The sequence below is a fragment of the Serinus canaria genome, chromosome 12, assembly GCF_022539315.1.
Source record: "Serinus canaria isolate serCan28SL12 chromosome 12, serCan2020, whole genome shotgun sequence".
NCBI lineage: Eukaryota > Metazoa > Chordata > Aves > Passeriformes > Fringillidae > Serinus > Serinus canaria.
The window spans coordinates 5,314,461-5,338,625 of NC_066326.1; the positions used below are offsets into that span (position 1 = coordinate 5,314,461).

Below are 24,165 nucleotides of genomic sequence, written 5' to 3' on the forward strand. Positions count from 1 at the left end.
CCTGGCAAAGACTTGTGGCTCTTCTGCTGAGGGAGGATCTGTGGAGACCTGCTGTGCACCAGGTCACTGCCAAAGATTTTCTGCCATTGTGTGTCATGTTCCAGCTTGGCTTGAGTGGTGTAGGCTGTGCTGCAGGTTCTGGAAAATCTATAGGGAATGCCAGTGTGAAATACCAAGGAGAGAAAATGGACTGCCTGAATTGGACTCACCCCTGAAGAAGTGGATTGCACCAACTAATGTGTGTGTGTGTGTGTACATGAACAAATATACTATATATATATGTATGTGTGTATATATATATTTATTTATATATATGTATGTTGTGTGTGTGCCAAAAACTCTGCCCATTAGGTTGACTTCCAGTAGTGGACAGCAGTAAAAGCAGTTATCCCAGAGTTATGCCAGGTGCTTTGAAGGAAGTTTCTCCCATTACAGATGTTTTAGTAAAAAACCCATTGTGATGATGCAGGTAGTTTTTTATTTCCATTTTACAGCCAGAGACTTTAAGAGTTTATGTGACTTCAGGTGCTCAGGTGGGACTCTCAGACCAAATTGCTCTCCAATCAGCACACACACAAGATGTAATAAAGGGCAGGGAAGAAGGAGGTGACTGTTCTGGAGGCATTCAGAGGAGCAGCTTGCAGTGATTTGGAGTGGGCTGGTTTTTCAGCTGCTGTGTTGGGTCCTGGGAATTCTTAGTCCTTGTAAATGACAAGGTAATTTAATTACTGGGAGCCTGTAATGAGCTGACAGGCTCCCAGTCCAGTCTCTAACCCATGGATTTCATTTCTCTGACTGGCAGAAGGCTGGGCAGGAGCCATCCTGTTAGCAAATTCATGGAGTGGGTAAAGGTGGAGAGTATCAGAATCACAACACGAGTTGTGCTACACAATTCAAATAAGCTGCTGTTGTGAAGTTCCACTTCTAGAAGAAAAATCTTAATTGTGATCTTTGAGGCATGCTCTGATTAATTGTAACCTCCAGTGGCTGGCATGGACCAGAAGTGTGTGAATGGGAAAAAGGCTGAGGAAGTGCTTGGAGCATCTTAGACATGTGCAGACATTTCAAAGCATAATTTCCTTTATATCATTCCAAGCATATGTATTTTTATGGGCTTTTTTTTAGTGCCTAAAAATTAGAAAATAACTTTTAATTGTTGTTTATGAAGCACCATATGGCTGTCTGAAATTTTGGCTTCTTGTGGAACGAGGAAAATGAAATTAATAGGAAATCACACTCAGAAATCTATTATTAACTTAATGGAGCTAACAGCTTGTCCAGTGTCCTCATACAGATCATGTTGTAGCTGCATATAATAAAAAGCAAATCCTTATAAAACCACTGAGAAAATGAAGTGGCAGAGAGAGGCCAAGCCAAGAAGCTGCATGTGTTGGTACTGGGCATGGTCATGAATGGCTCAGCTAACAAGCTACTGGTGAAAATCAAGAATACAACATGTATTTTCACAGTTGCTTTACCATGTGTTCAAAATAATTAATATTTTCTTCTAGATGGTTTATGAATTAAAGGCTTATCTCAGGATAAAAATCTCTTGTCTCATTTTTTATTTTCAAGTAGAAACTTGTTTAGTCTACCCAACTTAGTTTTTCAAAGTTCTGTGCTTTTTTGGTGGCTTAACGTTAAATAAGTAATGGGAATACTTTAAACCTAGTTTTTTTCTCTCTTAACCTGTCCTAATAGGCAGAGCTGAAACTGCAGAAAGCTTTTAAAAGCATAGCAGGACTTTTTTTCCTTCCTTATCTGGAACATTCCCTAAATTGCCTTTCTTCAACATTTTTGAAAAGTGTCTGCAGATGATGTGATAGAAAAAAAAAATCAAAACAAAAAATAAATCTAGAAAAAATAGCCAAAACAATTCTTTTTTTTTCTTAGAAGGCTAAGTGATGTTGGCAGGGATACACTGTTAGGGATGTGTCCTGGATGGGTTTGTGTTGAATGTCTTGGCTGTGTGTGTGAGGAAGAATTGTACAAGCTGGGTAATTTTATAAAGCTGTAAAAAGAACTTTGTTCAGGTAATACAGATTTGAAACTGTGTTCTAAACAATTTTTTTTTTCAGCATTGGATCTAAATTAACCAGAGTATCATTGATCAGTGAGATGGCCTTTTTATGGAGTAATTAAGTCTGAAATATTGAGTTAGATATTAAAGATTCTTCTAATAGGTCTGCTCTTAACCTTTTTCCAGTATTAGATTATTTTGGCAATTGCTTCTATTTCATATATGTGGTGAGTAAACAAAAACAAGAGGAGGTTGTGGGAAGTGAAAGTTTTGGGTTAGTTTTGGCAGGGGGTGGCAAATCAGTGTCTTGCTTCAAAATCAGGGCAAGAAGTCGAGGGCAAATGTAGAATAACAGCTCCCAAGTAATACTTTTCAACTTTCTATCTTCAGCACTATTGAGGCAGGCATAAATTCTTCAATGTGATCATTTTCCTATCCAGATGTTTCCCAGATAATGACCAGTCTAGCATGGTTCTCTTCAGAGGCCCAATAAGTTATTTCAGCAATACATGGAAAACTTTGTACTTAATTCCACTGAATAAGCTGGATAATGAATCAGGCTACTGGAGGACATTTCAATCCAAATGGGCTTGGCTCAGATCAAAATACTGCCAGATTTGCTATTCTTTTGAATGATTCTAGTTTTGGATGTGGATTGATTGATTTATGGTCTAAACAGCAAAATGTGTGCTATCTAATGCAGCTCTACACAATGAAGCAAAAGCTAAGGGATACAAGGCTAAGAGCTAGAGCAGAATTGTATAACAAGAACTGTCTCTGGGAGAGAAATGTTAATTTTGCTAAAAATGTAAATTTTCGGCTGAGAGCTGTTCAGTATTTTCATTGCTTTGGGTAAAAATGCAAACTGTAGAAGAGATTTAGGTTTGGAGCTTCATTAAGAAGTTCTTCATGAAATGTGTCAAAGTCCCACTGAGGGAAATATTTATGCAGGCACCCAAAAGAATCTGTGAATTGTTGTAAGGAGGAGAAATGACCACTGTGGTGGTGAGTAAAGAGGTGAGGTGCCTTGAAGTGGGGCAGTGCATGCACATGGGCACCTGTCAGGTCACTTTGTCCCAGCTTTTACAAGGCAGCAAGACATGATGAAACCCATTGAAGGAATTTAGTCCTGGCCTAGTGTTGGCAGCCTTCCAGAAACTGGGTCTAAAGTTGATGCACTGGGTCTAAAGTTGATTTCTCCCTCTGAGCCTGTGTCCTGTTGCTCTCACTTCCCAAGGCTGTTGGTTTTCCAGCCTTCACTGTTATGTCCTCCACATCTCTTTAAGCTTTGGGTTCCATTTTAATGCTCATTTTTAAGGATCCTGCTGGGCATAGCAGGCGTGTGTGGAAAGACTGTGCTTGGCAAAGGGCTAATTGTCAAGTCTCTGCTCGAACAGGGTTCACCTGTCACATTAGAGATTTGTTAACACTTCTGAAGTAGCAGTGGTAACATTGCAGTTGTCTTTATTCTCTGCATATTTCAGATATGAAAGAGAGAAAATTTAGATTTTGTATCAGGCATAAATTCCTTACCATCAGGGAGGTGATGCACTGGAACAAGTGGCTGCCCCATCCCTGGAAGTGTCCAAGGCCAGGATGGGCTTGGAGTAACCTGGGATGGTGGAAGGTGTCCCTGCTTTAAGGTCCTTTCCAAGCCAAACCATTTGTGATTCCACAATTAATATTAACAATTGATGTTAACTTACTTTTTTACCATGTCAACTCCCTGGTTTATTGCTTAGTTTTTTTTATTTCATGCTCCATTTTTGAGAATATCTCCAACTACGACAACTCCTTTATGACTGAAAGTGAAGTGTGAGAAAAACTAATATGTGTGCCTCAGTTCTTATGTATTATACACTACATACAATTTTTTCAAAATCATCTCTGCAGTTCAATAATGGATAAAAGAATTAGAATCAGTCAGAGAAGGCTTTGTGTCTTTTTTTGCCTTACATATAATCAGAAAGAATGAAATTTTGAAGACATTCCAGGAAAGCAGGTGTGTGTATTGTTGCAGCAAGGGGAGAGAACATGTTTGTTCCTAATGGCTGCTTGACTTCAACACTACAGATTGCATAGAGCCTGTTCTCTGAACTGTATTAAAACAAATTGTGTTATGCCATTCAGTCAAGAATTTAAAGCACAGTTGATCTGCCTGAGTCTGCTAACTTTAAAATATATTTTACTGGGAGGGGCAGAAAAAGGTTTGTATGTTATTTTGACAAGGAAAACTTCAAATCCTTGTAAGCTTTAAGAGGGTTTTTTTGGGTAATTTTTGTAATCTAGGGAAATGGGAAGGATAGAGAGAAATGTCTTGATAAGAATCTGTTAAAACAGACAAATTTTTGAATGATGGTTTTAGAAATCAAGTCTTGTGATTTATTCATGTATTTAATACTTACAAGGAAAGGAAGTCTACTAAAGCACATGATTTTGCATGCCCAGGTTTCTCAGTGCTCAACAGAGTATCCTGAGAAGCTTCCTTGGTGGTATTGTCAGGTCATAGGGATTGTGACTAATACAGAAGGCAAAGTCTTTGCTTGCTTTTGCAGCCTCTTAAAATGAAATCATCTGAAGAGAAGAAAAATAATATTGGCTTGGACATAATATAAAGGATATTCTGAAGTCTAAAAGTAGCAAGAATGGACCTACTGGGTATAATAAAGAAAGAACCCAGGATCCCTTTGCATGGATTTTTCTATTTTTGTTCAGTATTTACTATTTATATGCTGCAGGATGCCAGGATGACTGCAGGTTACAGAAACTGCCTTTCTCTGTTTTGCCCATAGGATGGATGTTGCTTTAGAGCTGGCAGAAAGAGATTTTTCTCTCTTGTCAGTGAACTTCAGTGCTCTTCCACAAAAGAACCAACTTGTTCCTTTCTTGATTGAGTTTCAAACCACGTCTGCGCTCAAGTTTGTAAGCAAATGTGAAAATAGCGATTTTTCTAAGCCTTTTGTCTATTACAGAGAAAATTTATGTAAAAAATAATGAGAAGTTTGGTTGAAAAAAGAAGCTGTTAAAAGCTGAAAAATATCAGAAGATATCCCATGGAGTTTGAATCAAGCACATACAATGAACAGTTTCAATATGAGAACTGTTTCTTTTGGATCCCTGCCTTATTGTGCATATTTTTCCATGCATTATAGTGGTGCTGCTGGATCTAGTGAGGCTCCCTTTGCTGTATAAGTAATTTATCAGGTTTAACTTACATGTAGGATGTGTGAATACTTGATTACTTTTACTCTGAGAAGGTTTAAGACTGCAATATTGAGGGTGAGCTTTAGCTCAGCTGATTTTATCTAGCCTTAAAATTTTTATCACCGGTGAAGTGTGTAGTAATGGCTATGAAAGCAATTAATAATAGTAGTGACAGAATCAAGAGACTGACTAATTTATCATTATAGATTTTAATGAGGCCTATAATCTGCAATAAATATAAAATATATTCAAAAGTATGGAATTATAAAAAGGATGATTTATTTAACTTTAATTCTAAACTAGTGTGCAAACCAAAGGTTGTAGAAAGTGGGCTTGTAAGAATATAATTCTTTTTGCTGTTATGGAGCAGAAGGATGAAAATAACAGAGGAAGAGAGTTAAAATTAAAGGGGGGGAAATCATTGTTTATCTTCATTCAAAGGCCTTTAAGCACAATAGTTTTGTAGATGTGGGAGGTGCCTTGTGGACAGCTTCTTTTTCATCTCATTCTGCTCACTTGGCAGAGCCTGGGAACTGCCTTGGATGCTGCATCCCTGCAGCTCTCAGAAGATGGGCAGCAGTGGAAGTGGCAGCAATACTTTGGAAAAGCTGTCTCAGATTTCAGTTGGTGTAAAGAGACCCAAATGTGAAAAGTTATTATAACAAATTTAAGATTCAGTGTTCAGTGTGGAAACTAAGCTTAGTTACTGGGTTAAAAATGAAAATAATTTAGGTGTCGTTGCTTAATTGGATAGTTTAGCCTTAAAAGACCTTGTACAGGAAGATAGTTAGCCATTTTGTAGCTTGTTAGTAGAATGCTATGGAACTCAAGACTGTCCTGACTTTGCATTGTGCAGCTCCTGTGACCATGGGTTGCTCTTTTCTGCTTTGCCAGGTGTGCTAAGCTCATTCTGAGAGAGATCAGGGCACATTCCAGGAACACTTTGCTGCTGCAGCAGTGCTTACATTGGAGTCAGGTTTGCAGTGAGCCCTTCTGTGCTCAGCTGGGGTAAAAATGCACTGATGGAATGGTGGAATGGGTTCTGCATTTTTAAAGAAGGTGCAGACAGTAATTAATTTATACAGAGCCCCTGCAGATAGGGAAGCCAGACCACTGAAAGTCTCATGGTGAGACAGAAATTTGATTAGGAATTCATGTGAGACCTCCTCCCTTTGTCCCAAGCTCTGATTCTGTAGTGTGGGAGGTCTTGTCAAAGTAGTCCTGAGTTCTCTCTGGTAGAAGGCCTTTTGTTCATGAACAGGGGAGCTGTTCCCATACATCTCATGTTCTTTACAGCAGTTTATTTTTGATAAGCTACAGCACATTTTAATGTAATTGTTAACATGCCTAATTTGCAGCCACACAGTCGTATCAATAATAATGGAAAGTTGTTCACAGGTAATAAATTAGCATAGCATATAACCAGCAGAACTCTGCTTCTCACTATATTGTTTCACAATCAAGAATTCAGTAGTTAAATATACACAGCAGTGGGCTGAGAACAAGCTGTTCATTTTTGCTGCAAGCAGTACCAGTGGACCAGAGTAATCATAGCTCCCAAAAGCAGGACTGATTTTATTGATTTTAAATAGGCTTTCATTACAGCACTGAGCTTATTCCAATTGCAAGGAGTATCACTGCTGTTTGTATTCACAGTGCTGGCTCAGGGAAGGAGAGGCTTTGTTGGATGCCATGTAGAGGTTGTTTGTCCCTCAGTGTTCTGTTCTGCCCTGCTGAAACATCTGAATTTATTATAGAAAAATAAGTTCTCAAGGCTTTTTTCCTGTGGTTAAAATTTTTTAAATACATAGAGCCAGACCCAGTGCTGAAATTCTGAATTCTCAGTATTCTTCTGAGGAGTAAAGGTCTTGCTTATATATTGGCATCTGACTTAGGGACCAGCTGTATTTTGGTTCCATTTCTTTAAAGGGTTTTTTAGAAATCCTGGAGTCACTTTGCTTGGAAATGATGCTGAGATCACCAAAACCAGCCATTTAACCCAATACTGCCAGGTTCAGCCCTTAAACCCATCTCTGACACCACACCTGCACCTCTCTCTTTTTTCATAGATTAATGTAAAAAAGGCAAATAAGAGGGCTGCTCAGTCTGAGATATTAATGTATTCAGGTTATAATTAGTGAAGAACACATGCTGTTACCAGCAATGTGTCATTAATCTGCATGGAGCAGTTTGCAGCTATTTGTTGCTAAATTAGTGACACTTCAAAGCTGTCGGGATTTTGTATTGTTTCTAATGATAAAAAAAATTATAAATCTGTGACTAAAAGTCCACATATGCACACTTAAGCAGCAGGCTGGTTTGTTATTTGGTTTTCTTTGGAGTGTTTGTGTTTGTTTTTGTGTTTTAATTTGCACCAGGCTGGTCAGTCAGTGGCCCTACACAGAAGTTGGTTGAAGCCTTAATGTTGTTGAAAATGTTGTACTGTACTTTAAGGTGGTGTAATGGCATGTTGTTTGTGATAGGTTTTCTTCAAATCCTTTATATGTAACTACACAGTTCCGCTTAGATATTTTTTCCAGTGTTACTAGAACAGTTTGGAAGGGTATTAATAGAAATTAGTTACACCTTTCTGGTTTTAATGAGTTTAATACTGACTTTAGGTACCTTTTCAGTATTTTTTTTTCCTTAAACCTGCAGGTGGAGGTGAATTACTTCAAATATTCTAGCTAACCCTACATTTTTGTCTTTCATAACATAATTTGTGAATTCAGGCAGGAACAAACAAAAACTTTGTGTGAGCATTTCTAGAAATCAACTCTTTAATGTTGGTGACATTAAGTAGTGAATCAACTTGGTAAGTACTGAATGATCAAACCTAGTTACTGTAAATGAGATCTGGATGGTTTATTTAATTTTAGAGAGTTTGGGCAAATAATGATGGAATTAAATTGCTTCCTGTTGGTTTCCTGCAGGGCATGAAGAACCTGCTGTACTGTGCTCTGCTGAGCTGCTGCATTGATTAGTTCTTCAGGTCTAATCTTTCCATGGCTGTGCTCACTTTTGTGTCTGTTTATGGGTTTGATAGTTGTTTTTCTGAAGTTACTCTATTGCCTTGATAGTCCTCTGGTGGATTACAAAAATTTACACATTAATTCCTTTCTCTAACTTCATTTATTGGAGCCCAGTGGAGATAATTGGTACTCATGGAAGGTGGTGCTTGGGGATGAAGGTGATGATCACTCCCAGAACTGATACCACCCATCACTGACAATCAAAGCTCACATTGTCAGGATGGTTGGAAGCTAAAATTGATTTAATTAAATGCTTACAGCATCTATTAACAATCCCATATTAGATTCTTTATCACAGCAGCTACTGTGATTTTTAGAGTTTGCTTGTGCAGGTTGAAATGTGATTTATAGTTTTAATTCATCTTAATTTGTGTGCTTACGAAACGTTTTAGATAAAACTTTTTGTTGCATTTAAATTTCCTTGTTATCTGCCCTGCAGTGACATGAGTAATAGGGAGCCCAGAACATGAATATATTGGAATGCATGAAATATTTTCAAGTAGAATGCTTTTAAAGTTCAGAGTGATATATGTCAAATGTTACTGAATGGATAAGTGGAGAGATTTTAGTCTCCAGAAGCTTAGAAATTAAGCATTTCTCTGTACAGTATCTGTGTTAAAAATAATTATTAATAATAATAATAGTAACCACTACTGTGTTAAATTACAATACCTGTGTTAAATAGAATATTTGTTTCATAATATTTATCCTATTCTAAGGTTCAACTTTTTTTTTGTAACTGCTGAAATTTATTATACAAGCACTTTGAAATGATGCTGTGTCAGAGCTTGCCTGCACCAAAAATTGCTGCACCTCTAAACTTGTATTTAATAATCTTTAAAATATTTTTAGAGCCTAGAAAGCCTGTATGTGTTTGATTGAAAATAGCTGTATCCTCTTGCCAATTAAACAGTAAATTTGTCAATTTGACAACAAATTCTCATGTTTTCTTGATAGTTAGATAAAATATTAGTGTCCAAGGTGTGACCTCATCCAAACACCACTGAAATCAGAGATTTCCACAGACTGCAGGAGAGGGTACAGTGAGCCTTTTCTAGGCACACTTAGTGACCTGGTCATATTAGGATCTCAGAGTTAGCAAAGCAGCCAGCACTATTATTTATGATAGATGTGCAAAGTGGCAGTGGTTGGTGTTAATAAACACCTTAAAGGCACCTGAGAGGTGTTCATGGTTCAGGAATTCTGCTGTGATCTGGAGCTGCAGAGATGATGAGTGATGGTTTAGTTGCTTGTTTTCTTTTTCCTTTTCCCCTGTTTGACACTGTAAGGATGTCAGGATTGCTTTTGTTTGGAATGTAGGACATGGTGCAATTGCTTTTGCACTGTTTTGCTGCTCTTTTGTGTTACTGAGACTGTTACACTCAAATTGCCAAAGATCCAGGTGATGCCTCACAGACAGATGAAATGTTTTCATTTCACAGCTCCTGCCCTTGCTCTGCACTCACCTGCCCTTTGGACATTGGGATTTCTTCTTTAAGAACCACATCCCTGCATTTCCTTCCACATGTTCAGAGCAAGGAATGGAACTCATTTCCTTTATTTTGTTGTGTATTGAAGACAAAATATGAGCTGATTTATGTTTGAAAACTGTGCCAGTGAGTGTGCCCCGTGGGGCTGGGTTGGTTGTGTGGTTTGTTGTGCAGGCCATGGAGCAGTAACAGCTCCATAGTACTTGGTTCTCATCTTCAGTAATTGGTTCTGATCTCCACTATGACTTCTTTATCCATCTGATAAGCTGTCTATCCCTTAACTTCCTTGAACAATTCTTTTTTGGCAAGGTTGCTTTATAGAAGTGATGAATTCACTCTTGTTTTATTGCTCATTAGTTATAAACAACTACTTGTTGGTTTAAGAGTCCAATCTGGAAATGCTTTTTGGTCTTATACTAACAAGCTCAATAATTGACAAACCACAGAATTGCAATGTGCTTTTCTTTGACAGAGGCAAAGGAAATTGTTCTGAAGGCACAGATTCTGGCTGGAGGGAGAGGGAAAGGTATTTTCAATAGTGGATTGAAAGGAGGAGTTCATCTAACTAAAGAGTAAGTACTTTCAATTGAAAAAAAACCAAAAAAATAAATAAAATGTTCCTTGCATAATATTTAGGCTGTTTACAATAGCTGTAGACTGTTTCTTTTAATATTTTTCAGTAAACTAACATTTTTCCTTTGTTTGTAGCCCTAAGACTGTTGAACAGCTTGCTAAACAGATGATTGGGTACAATCTGTCAACCAAGCAAACTCCAAAGGATGGTGTGACAGTTAAAAAGGTATGATTTTGGCCTCTTGAAAGTTGAAAACTATGTTCAGCTGCAATTTTGCATTAATAAGCTGGGATGTACACCATAGATTTTTTTTTAATCCTTCTCCAATTCCTGATTGATTACATCTAATTGATTAAAAAAAAAAAGAAAATAAAATGCTCCTTCTTCAGTTTGTGTATATATTTTGTTCATCAATTTTTACATACCCACTGATGGAAAAATAAACTGATTTCTCAATGAATATTGAAAGGAATCCTTTGTCATAGGCTTATCTTCCAAGAAGTACATATTAAATGGTGATAGAACTGCACTATAGCATTAGCTGTACACACTTACTGACATTCTGCTTTGTTTGGCTGAGCAAGAATCCTCATACAGGTAAGTAGTCAAGAGCCACACTCAGTCTGATACCAGAAAATAATTTGGCATGAGCTGAAGGAGCTGCAGTTCACATTTAATTTCTTGTGAGCAGCTTGGTGTATTAGCATAGAAGGGGAAGGAACACCTGTCTGGAAAGATCCTGTCTAATGAGGGTGGAGGAAGGTGTTCAGGCAGTTCTTCTCTTGGGGAGCAGATTTCCATCCACTCCTCAGAGCTGTTCTTAAAAAAACCTGCTATATGTTAAAATAGGAGACTCAGTATTGCCATTAAGGCATGTCTGTCAGATCCTGTTAATGCTAAGGATATAAGACAGGATATACCTTTTCCATATTAAGGCACTCTGCTTGGGAAAATTAGTATTTTAAAAGCAGCTTTCTTTTATAAGTTCTTTATTTTCATTCTTTTGCCCTAGTTGGCCTGCCTTGAATACATCCATACAGAAATTCGACATTTTTGTCTGAGTGCAAACCTATTCATCATTGACAGATTCAGTTCTGAAACAGAAGCTTCTAGTTTTCTTTGGAATTGATAGAAATGGAAGAAGGGTATGGGTGTTGGGGAGGTTTTGACATGGATTTTTCAAAAGATTTATATTAGGATGACTTTTCTGCCATGTAGCTATAGAATATTTTAACCTGTGGTTTCTTTCTCCCCCTCCACATGTTTGTGTGAATGAACAATGGGCAGGACCAAGCAGCTGGGGCAGAGGGGAAGTTTGAGGTGAAGTTTGCACTACTGAGCTTCGGATGTTTACTTTGGTGGGACAGGATTGTGCACAGCCTTGAGACACTGTGTATTTTTCCTTTGCTATAGAGTTCCAGGGTATTTTACTGCTGATCCATGATAAACAAATTTGATGTTTTTCACTGGGAGAAGCTGATGATTTGCTCATAGACTTTCATCCTGATTACCAAGTTGGCTTTTAAAAGTATGTTGGCTTTTAACTAGTATGTTTTATATTTTTTTGTATTGAGTTCTTGATTCTTAGTAATTAATGCCAAGAGCATACATCCTGCTTTAAATTAATTCAGTTTATCCAATGTTATTCTTATTAGATGGTGAAGAAAGCATGTTTAAAATTATGCACTACTTCATCAAAAAACTGTTTCCCAGCAGAATTATGTCTGTTTTAAAAGAATTTCTCATTTACAAAGTTAGCTCATGTTGGGATATTAAAGGTAGTTAGAGAAGCTAAGGCACTCAGGTTTGTGGTGTCAGGACTACAAAATCAAACCCTGACATTTTAATCAAGGGGCAAACTACAGTAATATTATTAAACATATAAATTTAGCTAAGTGTGAGATATTATTTAATGTAGTGGGAGTGTAATGCACTGAAAATGCCAGGCAGACTCTTTGGGCTTGCTAAGGGCAGTGGGGAAGGTGAGAACAAACCACTGGCACTTTTCTATTTCAAGGCACCTACTTTCTCTCTGCATGTGTGGAAGAGTTTGTGTTCTACGTGTACTTAAGGAAAATTGCATTTCAGGAAGAGAAGAAAAGGATTTGGGCTTTTTAAACTTTTCAGTGTTCTGGAAAGTTTGAGTGGTTTAAAATACTCCTGTTTTTTTAAAAAAAAATAAGTAATAAGAGTTTTTCAGAAGGAAAATATTTATTATGCCACTTTCTGTGAGGCAATCAATGAGCTAGTGTCAAGTCAGGGAGTGGAAGTCATGTACCTTTTAAATCTCTTTGTAAGGAAGGTATAAAAGGTAGAAATTTTCTACAATTAGAATAATTATGAAACAGAAAATGATGGTTTCAGCTTTCTTTCTCAGCTTGTGCACCTGCTACAGAATTGAAAGTGTCTTTGTGCCTGTTCAGAATGATGATTCTCAAATTAATAACAATCTCTTCAATTCCCTCATAACTTGGAACCTGTTTTGTGAGTTTACATAAAATCCTCTTATGGCATTTGGACTTTGGAGAGCCTGGCTATCTGTGATGACAGTCTTCTCTTATCATGACAACCTGAGAATTCACTACCTGTGTTTTTCTCTCCAAGCAATAACAGAATGAACATTTTGCATATTTGATTGTGTTTAAGAAAAGCTGTTGCAGTTACCCTCATGACATTAGATGTGTGACTTAAACTTGTAGGTAAAGATTTGTTACAGAGAAGGAAAGCTTGAAGTTGTCAGGAAGTTTTAATGAAAACTGATTTTTCCTCAGGACATTTTTAATATAACTATGATATGGTAAACAGATAATGATGTGTCATATTCTTTATCAAAAACAAAACAGACAAAATGTGAGAAGAGTCAGCAGTCTGTAGATTCAATTTCACTGTTCTTAACTGTTCATCAATGTGTTTGCATTAGTTCTGTTGTTTGAGTGATAGGTAGACTTAAATGATATTTAAAGACCTGGAACACCAATTTCCTTGGCTTTGCTCTGCATCAAACAGGGAGGATGGTGAAGGAAAGTTATTTTGTTGGGAGAAATTAAAGGTATTTCACAATCTGACAGTTTTTTTCTCTAAGGTTGCCTACTGCAAAGTGGACTCTCAGTATTTTTGTGAATTAAGACAGAAGTATCTGATGATGTTGACATTGTTAATTAGCAACAATGAGGACAATCACTCAGGCTGGAAGTCTCAGTTGAAGATGCCTGATTTAATAATGTTAGTTCCACCTGCTGTGCCTGCAAATGTATTCCTTAAATACACTTGTGGAGTGTATTCCCATCCTGACCCTGAAGAGTCTGACAAGATCCAGTAGGACCAGTTGGTTTTATCTGACTTATGTCTAAAGCAGCTGACTCCCATTTTTCAGATACATTGATGCAGGATATGTAAGAAGGTCAAAACATGGATGCAGGTAAAAATAGTAACAAATCAAGGATGCTTTCCCTACCCTTGCTTGTTAATTTGACAAAGCTTGGCAGGTAGCCAAGCTATGTCTCTGAAGTTGTCTTTTAGCATCCCTCTGTAGTAGACTAAAATAGGCAGATGCTTTTAAGTAGTACAGTAGTTTTCTGCATTCTTGGTTCTCTCTTTCACCCTGTTTTCTTTGCTTTGCTTTTGAACTGTTGTTTATTTGAACTATTCCTTTACATCCCCATATGTTGTGTGAATAAAGTGAGGTAAAAGTAGAAGGAAACAAAATTACTATAAAGCAAATTTCTTCCAAGTCAAAAACCCCATAAAGAAATTTCATCTTTCCTTCAATTCTGAGCACTGATGGCTTTATTTGATTCCTTGTTTCTTACATTTCCCCCCCCTCTTCTCTAATACCAACTGCCTGGCAGAAAGTCCCTACATTCTTTCTTACATACTCTGGAATAGACTGTCAAAAATGTGACTTGGGTGGAAGTTTAGTGCATCTTTCTTGTTTATAGTCCTTGAACTGTGAAAACCCCAGGAATACTGGTTTGATGGAGCACCTTGTGCCAGGTAGGCAGAGTTTTGAGGCTGCAGGTACAAAAATGCCTCTTGGATCTCCTGACTGAGAGTATGAATTTCTCCTTGTGGTATATTCAGTGATGATCATTGTCTGCAGTCATTGTTCAAAACTGTCACTTCAGAAACAGACCTTGTTGGAAAGATGTTGCCACTTAATCCTTCTTAATTATCTTAATATTTGGGAAGTGATTTTCCTGATTTCTACCACTTCCTTTGAAAGATGGGAATAAGTAGCTCTCTTAAGGAAGAATGGAATGCTAATTAAATTGCAGAGGTGTCTGCTTCACTCTCAGATTGAAAAGCAAAAGTGTAGAGCAGAGCAGAACTACAGTCTTTGCAACTTTGGTTATGGCATCTGTTATGATCACAGGAAACAATTATTAATGTTCATGTGCAGATTTTTTCCTAAAATTAAGAATATTTTGGGAAATTTAGTATTCTTATGGTGAAACAGTTTTAGGAGTCCTTTGCAAGTGTAAATTTCAGTCTCTGAAATTGCTAAACTATTGGTAAACAGACAGTTCAGGTGGGGAGGAAGGTCCAGTTATTGTAATACTAAAATGGAAAGGACCTTGTCTTGTTTTGGGGAGGAGGGAAAAAATTGTAGCAAAGACTTTCTGACACTTTTAATGTGGTGCTTGAAGATTCCAAACATGGGATTTGGAATCATCTTTCTGTTTTGTGCTGTGGTGTCTGTCAGATACTGGTACAAAATGGCTCTGTAGCTTATAGTAATAAATAGGAAAACAAATATCTGTGTTTCTAGACTGTGCCAGCATCTGAAGGACACACATCTGCTTGACTCTCTAAATTGAAAGTAAAAAGCTGATAGCAGAATTACCTGTAAAACCATTTTGTTAGGAAATGGGCAGGGTAAGTATTCAGTGCAGAGATTATAAGGGTTGGGTGGCCTTTGGTCAGAATAAGGGAGAGAAGTTAAGCCTGAGGATTTTCTGGTGAGGAGCAGCACTGTTGGTGAGATGCAGCCAAAAGCCAACATTTCACTCCTTCTGTCTGTGTGATCTGCACACTGAGTCCTTTGGGATTCAAGTCTTTCTGGGGACAAGAATTACTGTCCTGATAATCAAGAATTATCCCAAATTATTGGGATAAAAAGGTAATATAGAGGTCTACACATGGACACAGCAGCAGCTCTTGGAAAAACCCCAACACTGATGTGTTCCTGTTTTACATTGCTCACTGAATGCCCCAGTGAGATGAGCACCATTAGAGGAGTCTCTTACTTAAGGAGAGAGCATTTCTTGGGAAAAGGTCACAGGGTTGTAGTACTGCAGGAAAAGCAGTGAAACCAATGTTTCTCTTCAGGGTATCAACTATCAAACTGCTGCATTTTAAGGCAAAGCAGAAGGACCAGTCAGAAGCACTGATGTTTCCTTTTCTTCCCTCTCTGCATTTTTTAGGTGATGGTTGCAGAAGCACTGGATATTTCCAGGGAAACATACTTTGCAATTCTGATGGACAGAGCCTGCAATGGACCTGTCATGGTTGGCAGTCCCCAAGGTGGTGTGGACATAGAAGAAGTTGCAGTAACTAGCCCAGAACTTATCTTTAAGGTATTGGAATGATGTTTTACAATAACATTTTTCCTTGTCAGTTATCCAAAAGAATATTTTTCTCCCTTTCTCCTCCCATTTTTAGCTTCTTCCCTGTAAAAAGGAGACAGGAAGAACCATAAAAATAGTGTTTCATCAGATACAGGATCATACCTGTCATCTAGCAAATGAGGCACATTTAACATCTGATTTTACTAGAATTTTTCAATTAGAAAAAGATCTTAAACCTGTTTTGTGATATGTTAAACTTAATATCTGAAATGTTTTATGAGTGAGTTTCACTTTCAGGAAGATACACTGTTTTTTCACAGGTGGGTTGGTGTCAATATGCTTATTGTTTCTGTGGCTGTTTTTCTCTAATTGACAGAGTTGTTAATTATTTTTTTGTACCTGCAAGACTTTTGCATCTGAAATACAACTGTTATAATTACTTCCTTAATGATGACTACACTGAAGTATTTTTTAAGTTACTGTGGCAAGATAGTGAGTAGACAAGCTATTCAGCTGAGGAAATAATTGATACTATCAAGTATAATTATTCAAAAAATTGTAAAAATATTTAATGTGCACTTAAAAATCATATAAACTTTACAGTGTTACTGGGCAGTGACACTCATTGCCTTGAAAATATTCCAGAGTATGTCATAAAAATTAACAGACTAAATATTCGTCAATGCCATCTGTACAGTAATTAAAAGTGAAAACTGGTGTCACATTCTCTTGTCAGCATGCCACCCTGAAGAATTATATATTTTTTGGAAGGACTGTTTCATAGTCAGTGTGGTAATTATAACATCCCCTATAGGCAGCTGCTATAGCCTCAGTCTCAGGGAGCCTTGGCAAACAGCCAGGCTTTAATTACTAATTTGCACATGTACACCAAGTGTTTTCCTTTGGAAGCTATAACCCTCCATTCTGATTGAATATTTAGTTATATTCATGCATGTTACTGTTGCAGGAGGAAATAGATATTTTTGAAGGCATAAAGGATCATCAGGCTTTGCAGATGGCAAAAAATTTGGGATTCCAAGGACCTTTGCAGCAGCAGGTAACTTGACTCCACTCCCTGGCTTTAGGCTGAGGGCTTTTTAGCCCAGCTCTGTGTTAAATGTTTTCCAGTAGGAAAGGCCACTTGGAAAGGCCAAGGGTCCATTAAATCAGGATCATTTTGACATTCTAAATACTAAATTGCACTATGTAATTGTCATTAGGCATTTTGAATAAGTTCCTTCTAGTTTTAAAGTGTGAGTCCCCTGACTTTGAAGCAGTTGATGGCAACATGCTGTTCCACCATGTGGGATTCCTTTGTTTCCACTGGAATTCCAGTGGAGCTCTGTGAATGGCATGGGTAGAGCTGATTTTGAAAATTGGCCCTTAAAATAAGGAGAAAAAAAAGTGATTCTGGCTTTGTGATTGGAACCTTTAAAAAATTTTTTATTCTTCAACTCAAAACCAAAAGGCTGCCAGCATATTGTATTTTCAGTATCTCTTTTCTGTACATATTTTTTTTGAATATATATATTTGCCTATGTGCATCATTTTGGACAGAAGAGAAGAGAGCTCATTTAAGCTGGCCTTCTTTTTTTCTGTGGTATGAAACTCATTTTTGTAGAACTCCTTTATTTTTAATTCAGCAGATTTAATTCTTTTCTGTCCTAACATGCAATTAACAAATGCATAATGATTAAGTTGATTAACACACATTTGAAGATTTAGCTGTATATATAATGAGGAGGAATGATTATGTAGAACCTTTCAACCCTTGAAGAGTTCTGGTACTTAATAATTAACAGCAAATATGTATGGACTTTTGAACAACACATTTAAATAATGCTTCAGGAATGCATTTCTTCCCTCATGTAGTCAACTAAAAAGAATTTACTGAAGCACAGGGACATAGTTTTCATCCAGACAAATCCTGGTATTTACTTCTACATTCTCTAGTTCTAGGCTGGGATTTTCTGCTTGAAGAGGCTCAGTTCTTATAGACCCTGAGAAAGGGAAGCGTTGACATTAAGCTGCCTGACTCAGAGAGGTGCTGGAAAGATGGAGCAGCCTTTAATAAAAGTGAAGTGATTCTGGTGTTCTGGTGCCATTGCAGCAGAGCACTGTGGCAGCAGCAGCTTTCCAGGTGGCCCAGAGCCAACGTGGGGGTCATGGTGGGGCTGCCTCCCCAGTGTCACTGCTGAGAGCCTCCCCCCTGTCAGCCTGAGGGTTTGTGCCAAGGAAGCTGCTGCACATTTACAACTGATGGTGTTTTTAAAAGTCAAACCCACTGAGAATGCTTTGATAACTCTTGAGGAGGGCAGGCTTCCTAAGGAATTTGTGCTGCTTCCCAGCTGTGACTCTTTAAAGAATCTTATCACAGAAGCACAGAGTGGTTTAGGTTGGAAGGGACCTTAAAGATCATCCAGTTTCAACCACCCTGCCCTGGGCAGGGGCACCTTCCCCTAGATCAGGTCACTCAAAGGCCCATCCAGTCTAGCCTGGAACACTTGCAGGAATGGGGACTCCACAACCTCTCTGGGCAGAACTGGGATTGGGGTTGAGTCTTTCCACTTGTGATGTTTTCTTTTGCATGACTGACCTTGCTTTAGAAAGCTGACTTAGGCTTTCTTTATTCTAATTCATTTCACTTATCAAGAGAGGTCCCAAGTATTTTTTGGGTTGTGTACTTCAGTTAGCTGATCAGTAATGAGAAGGAAAAAACTGAGTGGTTCTTTATTAGTGCACTTCATCTGCAAACTTATTTCAGCTAATAGGTTCACAGTGTGCAATGAACCAAAGGGATTTTTTAATACACACTCATGTTGCTGTTTTTAAGTAGTTCTATTAGTGGAAAAATATTAAAAGAACAAAAGAGTTGGAAATTAGTAGTCAGTGGTGATATTTTCAGCCACGGAATCAGGCATGGGAATAGATGGTGAGGAGTAGTAGGGAACAAGCCAGAGTATCTTGTCATGAGTAAACAAGCATGCTTCAGATGTAAGTTCTTCAAGAAAAATCTTCAGACTGATGTAGGAAGGAGAAATAGGTATTTTTTGTGAAGTCACCAGAGTGCACAAACTACTTTGTGGTTTCTCACTTTAGACTGATTAATGTGACTGCAACTCAGATCTTGGTGTACCAAAGAATATTTCATTACGCTGGTGCCTTCAGTCACTTCCCAAATTAAACTTGTCACAGTAATTGCCCTGTCTATTTTGTAGAAAATCTCCAGTTCTTGTAGTCTTTAAATGCCCATTTACTAAATCTTACACAGTATCATAATGCTGCATTATAACAGTGCAAGAGACTATATAAATATGGTTAAGAAAACAGAAATAAAAGCAGTAATTATCTAGAATTACTGTGCAATGTAATACTTTAAAAATAATGTTCTACCTTTGAAAACATGAACTTTTTTTTCTCTGTGGTAATTGTAAATCATTTGATCACATTTAGGCAGCAGATCAAATTAAGAAGCTGTATAATCTTTTCTTGGAAATTGATGCCACTCAGGTTGAAGTCAATCCCTTTGGTGAAACTCCAGAAGGGCAAGGTAAGAAGTTGAAAGAAACAAATGAATGCATTGTAATTCTTTATTTATGCAAACTATAAATTAAATTGCATAGAAGGATGTAGCAGCAGCTTTGCATTAATTTCATTTTGCAATGTAATTTAAACAATATTCATAAATATTCCCTTGGCAGATTTTATATTTCAATACCTTTTGTTGTTTCATCCAAATACTGGAAGTATTGGAATATTGGCTTCTACATGTTCTGCTTGGTGAGAGACAGCAACATTTTCTGCTCTTCTGCTCATGTACAAAGTGGGGGTTTTCTTGATTTTGTTTGGTGGAGGTTTTGTGTGTGTGTGTGTGTGTTGATGCTGCTAGAGTTACTGAGATTGTGTGGAAAGAAACTTGTTCTTTGATGTTTGCATTCACAGGGATAATTAAAATTTTTAAGTGCATGACTCTGCAGTCTGCTAGAGCACAGGACAAATTTCAGCTGAAACAGACACTTGGCCACATCCTTTGGGAAGAGGAAGGATCCTGCACCATGACTGCAGGGCTGAGGAGATATAGGGTAAAACTGAGGAGCTGAATGAGCTCTCACCTCAATATAACAGCTGGTATTCCAGCTGAAACCTCTCCTTCCATTTGGCATTTTTGTCCAAGTAACTTGGACAAAGGTGGAGAGCAGAGGAACTGAAGGTGCCTGTGGGATCTTGAAATGGGGTAGGGCTGCTCCAGGGGGATCAGTTACCTCCTCACTGTTCCATTCCACTGAGGTGCTGGAGGCTTATTTGGTGTGTACCAAGAGGAGAAGTTGGTGTGCAAGTAAAGGCAGGTGAGGGAGAGGATAGAAAGTAATGAGAGGAAATAAAATGCAGTCCTTGAAGATTGGAAAGAGCATGGTGGTACTCACCTTGCATCCTTGCTGGAGGTGGCTCTGTGGAAATAAAGATTTGGATGAGTTACCAAGTTAGCTCTCCTGGAATGGCTGTGCATATTTAGTGAGAAGGGCTTAATCTGAGGCTTGGTAGGAGTTTTTGTGCTGTTTTCTCTGAGGTTTTTCCCCATGTGGTTTGCATCCAGGAAGCTGAGGAGCAGAAACAGAGTGGGTTTCAAGCTGTGAAAGGCTTCTTGCTGACAGAAATGCACAGGAGTCTTCCTGTGCTTATTCCTTTTTTTCTAGCAGTTTCTCCATCTGAAATGTCTTTAAAGAAGAATAAAGATAAAACAAATGGAAGAACATTTGAGTAGCTCAGTGCAGCTCTTCCTAATGATAAAATATAAGTCTCTGTATGAAGCCCATGATTCTTGTCAAAATAATAGATAAGATGGATTTACTTCTTGCTGTGCTTTGTGCTTATCACTTGTGTGGATTTCCATCAGGTTATATGTATTTCCTTGTTTAATATCCCAGCAAATTATTTGTTAACACTAATGGGTCAGAAGCCTGAAACTTCCCTTTTTTGTTGTTGTTTGTTTGGTTTTTTTGTTTGCTCTCAGTATAAACTGTTGAATTGACAGATGACAAAAATCCTACACTGCTAACAAAACAGAGGTACTTCATGAATATAAGTGTTGGAGCATTCTTTGATATTTGTTTGGAAGAAAAATCCATTTGTATAATCTATCATACATGTAACAACGTGCTTTTGATAGTGAAAATGGTTTGATAAATATTAATACATGTTTTTGCTGCTACTTTGTACACCATGGCCTTTGTTAAAGATGAATGTTCTGTAGAAATGAGTTTCTATTAATGTGACATGGAGGATGTTTGTGTGTAAGGTAAACAGAGCTCTGAAACTGCAGTTGTACTCTAGCTTTAAATGGGTTTATTAAATTTAGGCACCTGAAAGCTTGAAAAGGAAAAAATATCTTATTTCATGGCTAAAAAATTATTTAAAGCAGCTCTAGTGCATTAGAAGCATGTTAGGAACTGCAGCTATTTCTGCTTTTGGCACATTCCCACATGATGATTGACCAGGTAAGATCTGGACTCTTCAAGAGATTTATTATGCACACTCATGAATAATTTTCTGAAACTGCAGTAATTGAAATGAAATTTGATAGCTTTAATTTAATCTGTTATCAGTTCCAAGTCAAATATTAAAAAATTTTAAAAAATCAACATCAAAAAACCAAACCAAGAAAACCCAATGGAAATCAAGATATACAGCTGAGACTCCCCTACTTGTGTAAATGTTGTATTTGCTGTTTCTTTAGCTATTTTTTCCTAAGTTAAGAAACTGTATATTGAACAGAGTTACATTTCCACCAGACTAAAATTGTCCTCTTAATTATCATTGACCTCCAGGTGTGTGCAATGCTCAAGAACACGTGCACAGGTACCATGGGCATGTCCCAGTGGCAATGTGAATAAAAAACACCAGCAGATAGAAAAACTATTAGATTTTTGTGGACACAGCATTTAAAGGCACTTAGATTTGATTGGTTTGTCTTGAGAAATCAATTATGCTTAAGTCAGTAATTATAATCTGAACATAGTACAAGGGAAATTACTTGCATAGTAATATAATAAGTATAGAGTCTTACATTTGCTTAGAACATTTTAATCTAATGAGGCATTTGCCTATGCCAACCCATAGAAATAATGAGTCAGAAAATAGGCAAATAGCACTCTGCAGGCATTGCTGTTGCTGCTGTGTTTATGTGAGTACTGGGGCTGCTAGCCAGTCCTTTGTATCTTTTATTTCATATACTCAGATTTAGTAATTTCTTGGTTTGTTTTTACAACCATGGTGGATGTTGATATTGATGAGAAGGTTTATATTTACTTTCCTAATTTTCTTTATTTAAAAGTAATCTTTTGGTCATTTTTGACATATTTGGCTTCAGGTTTTTTTAAGCTCTTTAATGAAATAATGCATGTGTAGTTAATAACACCAGAAATTCAAAATATGGCTAAGGGAGGGCATTTTGTGTTGCCCAGCTCTGAATGACTGCATGGCTTTGGGTGGGTGTTTCCTGTTATATCTGTCATTCTTTCAAAATATGGGAGGTAAACTCTCCTGTGTCATTGCTGCAGCCCACCTATCCAAATCACAAAAACTGCCCTCATAACATGTGAGGAATTTTGAAGCAATTCGAGACAGGATTTCTGAATTGTTTTAGATGATGTAATTTATTTTTCTTATATTTTATATAGGTAGGAAGGGTGAGTTCAGTTCACATCTTTACAGTATAGTTCAGAAGGTTACAAGACTTCTAGTTAAAAGACCTTTTAAAAACTTTTCAACTAATAAAATACTGTCAACAAAAATATTTATATTTTGACCTAATCCCTTCCTTAAATATTTTGTTTTATGAACTTTTGTTACAGTGTAATTTTTCTTAGTTAATCAAGTTATGATACACAAACTTACAGTACTGTATTCTAAACTTCTTGTTTGCTTTTGTAACTACTTTTATTTTTTCTATATCTTAAACTCTAAAACTCTTAACTTTCTTCTTCTTGACATTTTTTTCAACTAAAAATCTACATTCTCACTTCTATCACCTAAGTTTAGAAACCTTTTCCAAAGTCTCAGATCAAATCTTGTGTTTAATTCTAAGCTTTGTCTTACAGGCCCAAAGTTCTGAGAGTTCCCTGGATTTCAGATTCCAGCAATAACACACAGGAACTTTGTTTGTAGCAAGCACAGAAGATCTTCCTGTGTGCTGTGGAGATCTTGCTGTGCCTTTTCTCAGCAGAGGATTATGTCCTTTCCTTTCCTGTCCTTTCCTGCTGGGCTCAGTGCTGGAAATTCAGCTGCTCCTGTGTTGGAGGCAGCATCATTCCCAAATTCCCAAAGCAGCCTCCCCCTCTCTGCTGGAGGATATTCCAGTATTTCAGAAGCTCTGGCTGAGTGTAAACTCTAAATTCCTGGGTGTTGTTTTACTCTCTCCTCCAGTTGTTTGCTTCGATGCCAAGATAAACTTTGATGACAACGCAGAATTTAGGCAAAAAGAAATATTTGCCATGGATGACAAGTCTGAAAATGAGCCCATAGAGAATGAAGCTGCCAAATATGACTTAAAATATATAGGACTGGATGGAAACATTGCTTGCTTTGGTAAGAACAAATACATTCAGAAGACATTTGAAAACAAATTTGCACTTGTTCAGTGTCTAGACTTTGTTTACATCTGACATTCAGGTCACCCTTTCCAGAATTTCAGTCTGTTTCACTGAGTCTTTCTACAGTTTTGTCTGTCCTTCCACAAGTTCTTGCAGGAATGAAACTAAACTTTTTTTTTTTTAATAAAATCAGAAGGTTCTGCATTGCCACAATTATTATTCCAGTGCTCATACATGCTTAAAGGAAAGTGCATATCTAAGCCCTGAAAAAACCTAAATGTTGGTGTGTTTACACCAGATTTTGAATTATTTGTTGCATTGGATGTCCTTGAATAGCTACTAGTATTTAGAAATAGCTGTGTAACATTTTGAGCCATGTTCTGGGGTTGTGCTGATACATTTGAAGCCTTTCCACAAATCTGTGTGAATTCTAAGCACTGTGATGTTTGCAATTACAGTCAATGGAGCTGGACTTGCAATGGCAACATGTGATATAATATCCCTGAATGGTGGAAAGCCAGCCAACTTCTTGGACCTGGGTGGAGGTGTGAAAGAAGCACAAGTCTATCAAGCATTCAAACTGCTGACTGCTGATCCCAAGGTAAAAATGTTGGGTTTGGACTGGGAGCTTCCCTGTGCAGCAGTAGGGCTGAGAAGGACCATGAATAGGGCACAGAAAAACCAGATCA

At 37.5% G+C, this 24,165-nt stretch overlaps 1 protein-coding gene across 1 annotated transcript in view; it reads left to right on the forward strand.

Annotated features, from left to right (window-relative positions):
- The window catches only part of SUCLG2 (succinate-CoA ligase GDP-forming subunit beta), a 105,699-nt gene that overhangs the window by 36,696 nt on the left and 44,838 nt on the right, over nucleotides 1-24,165 (forward strand). The window contains exons 3-9 of the mRNA XM_030228035.2: nucleotides 10,219-10,318; nucleotides 10,455-10,545; nucleotides 15,744-15,896; nucleotides 16,855-16,944; nucleotides 19,341-19,437; nucleotides 23,310-23,471; nucleotides 23,935-24,077. Coding sequence (XP_030083895.1) covers nucleotides 10,219-10,318; nucleotides 10,455-10,545; nucleotides 15,744-15,896; nucleotides 16,855-16,944; nucleotides 19,341-19,437; nucleotides 23,310-23,471; nucleotides 23,935-24,077 — 836 coding nt within the window. The remainder of the gene's footprint in view (nucleotides 1-10,218; nucleotides 10,319-10,454; nucleotides 10,546-15,743; nucleotides 15,897-16,854; nucleotides 16,945-19,340; nucleotides 19,438-23,309; nucleotides 23,472-23,934; nucleotides 24,078-24,165) is intronic.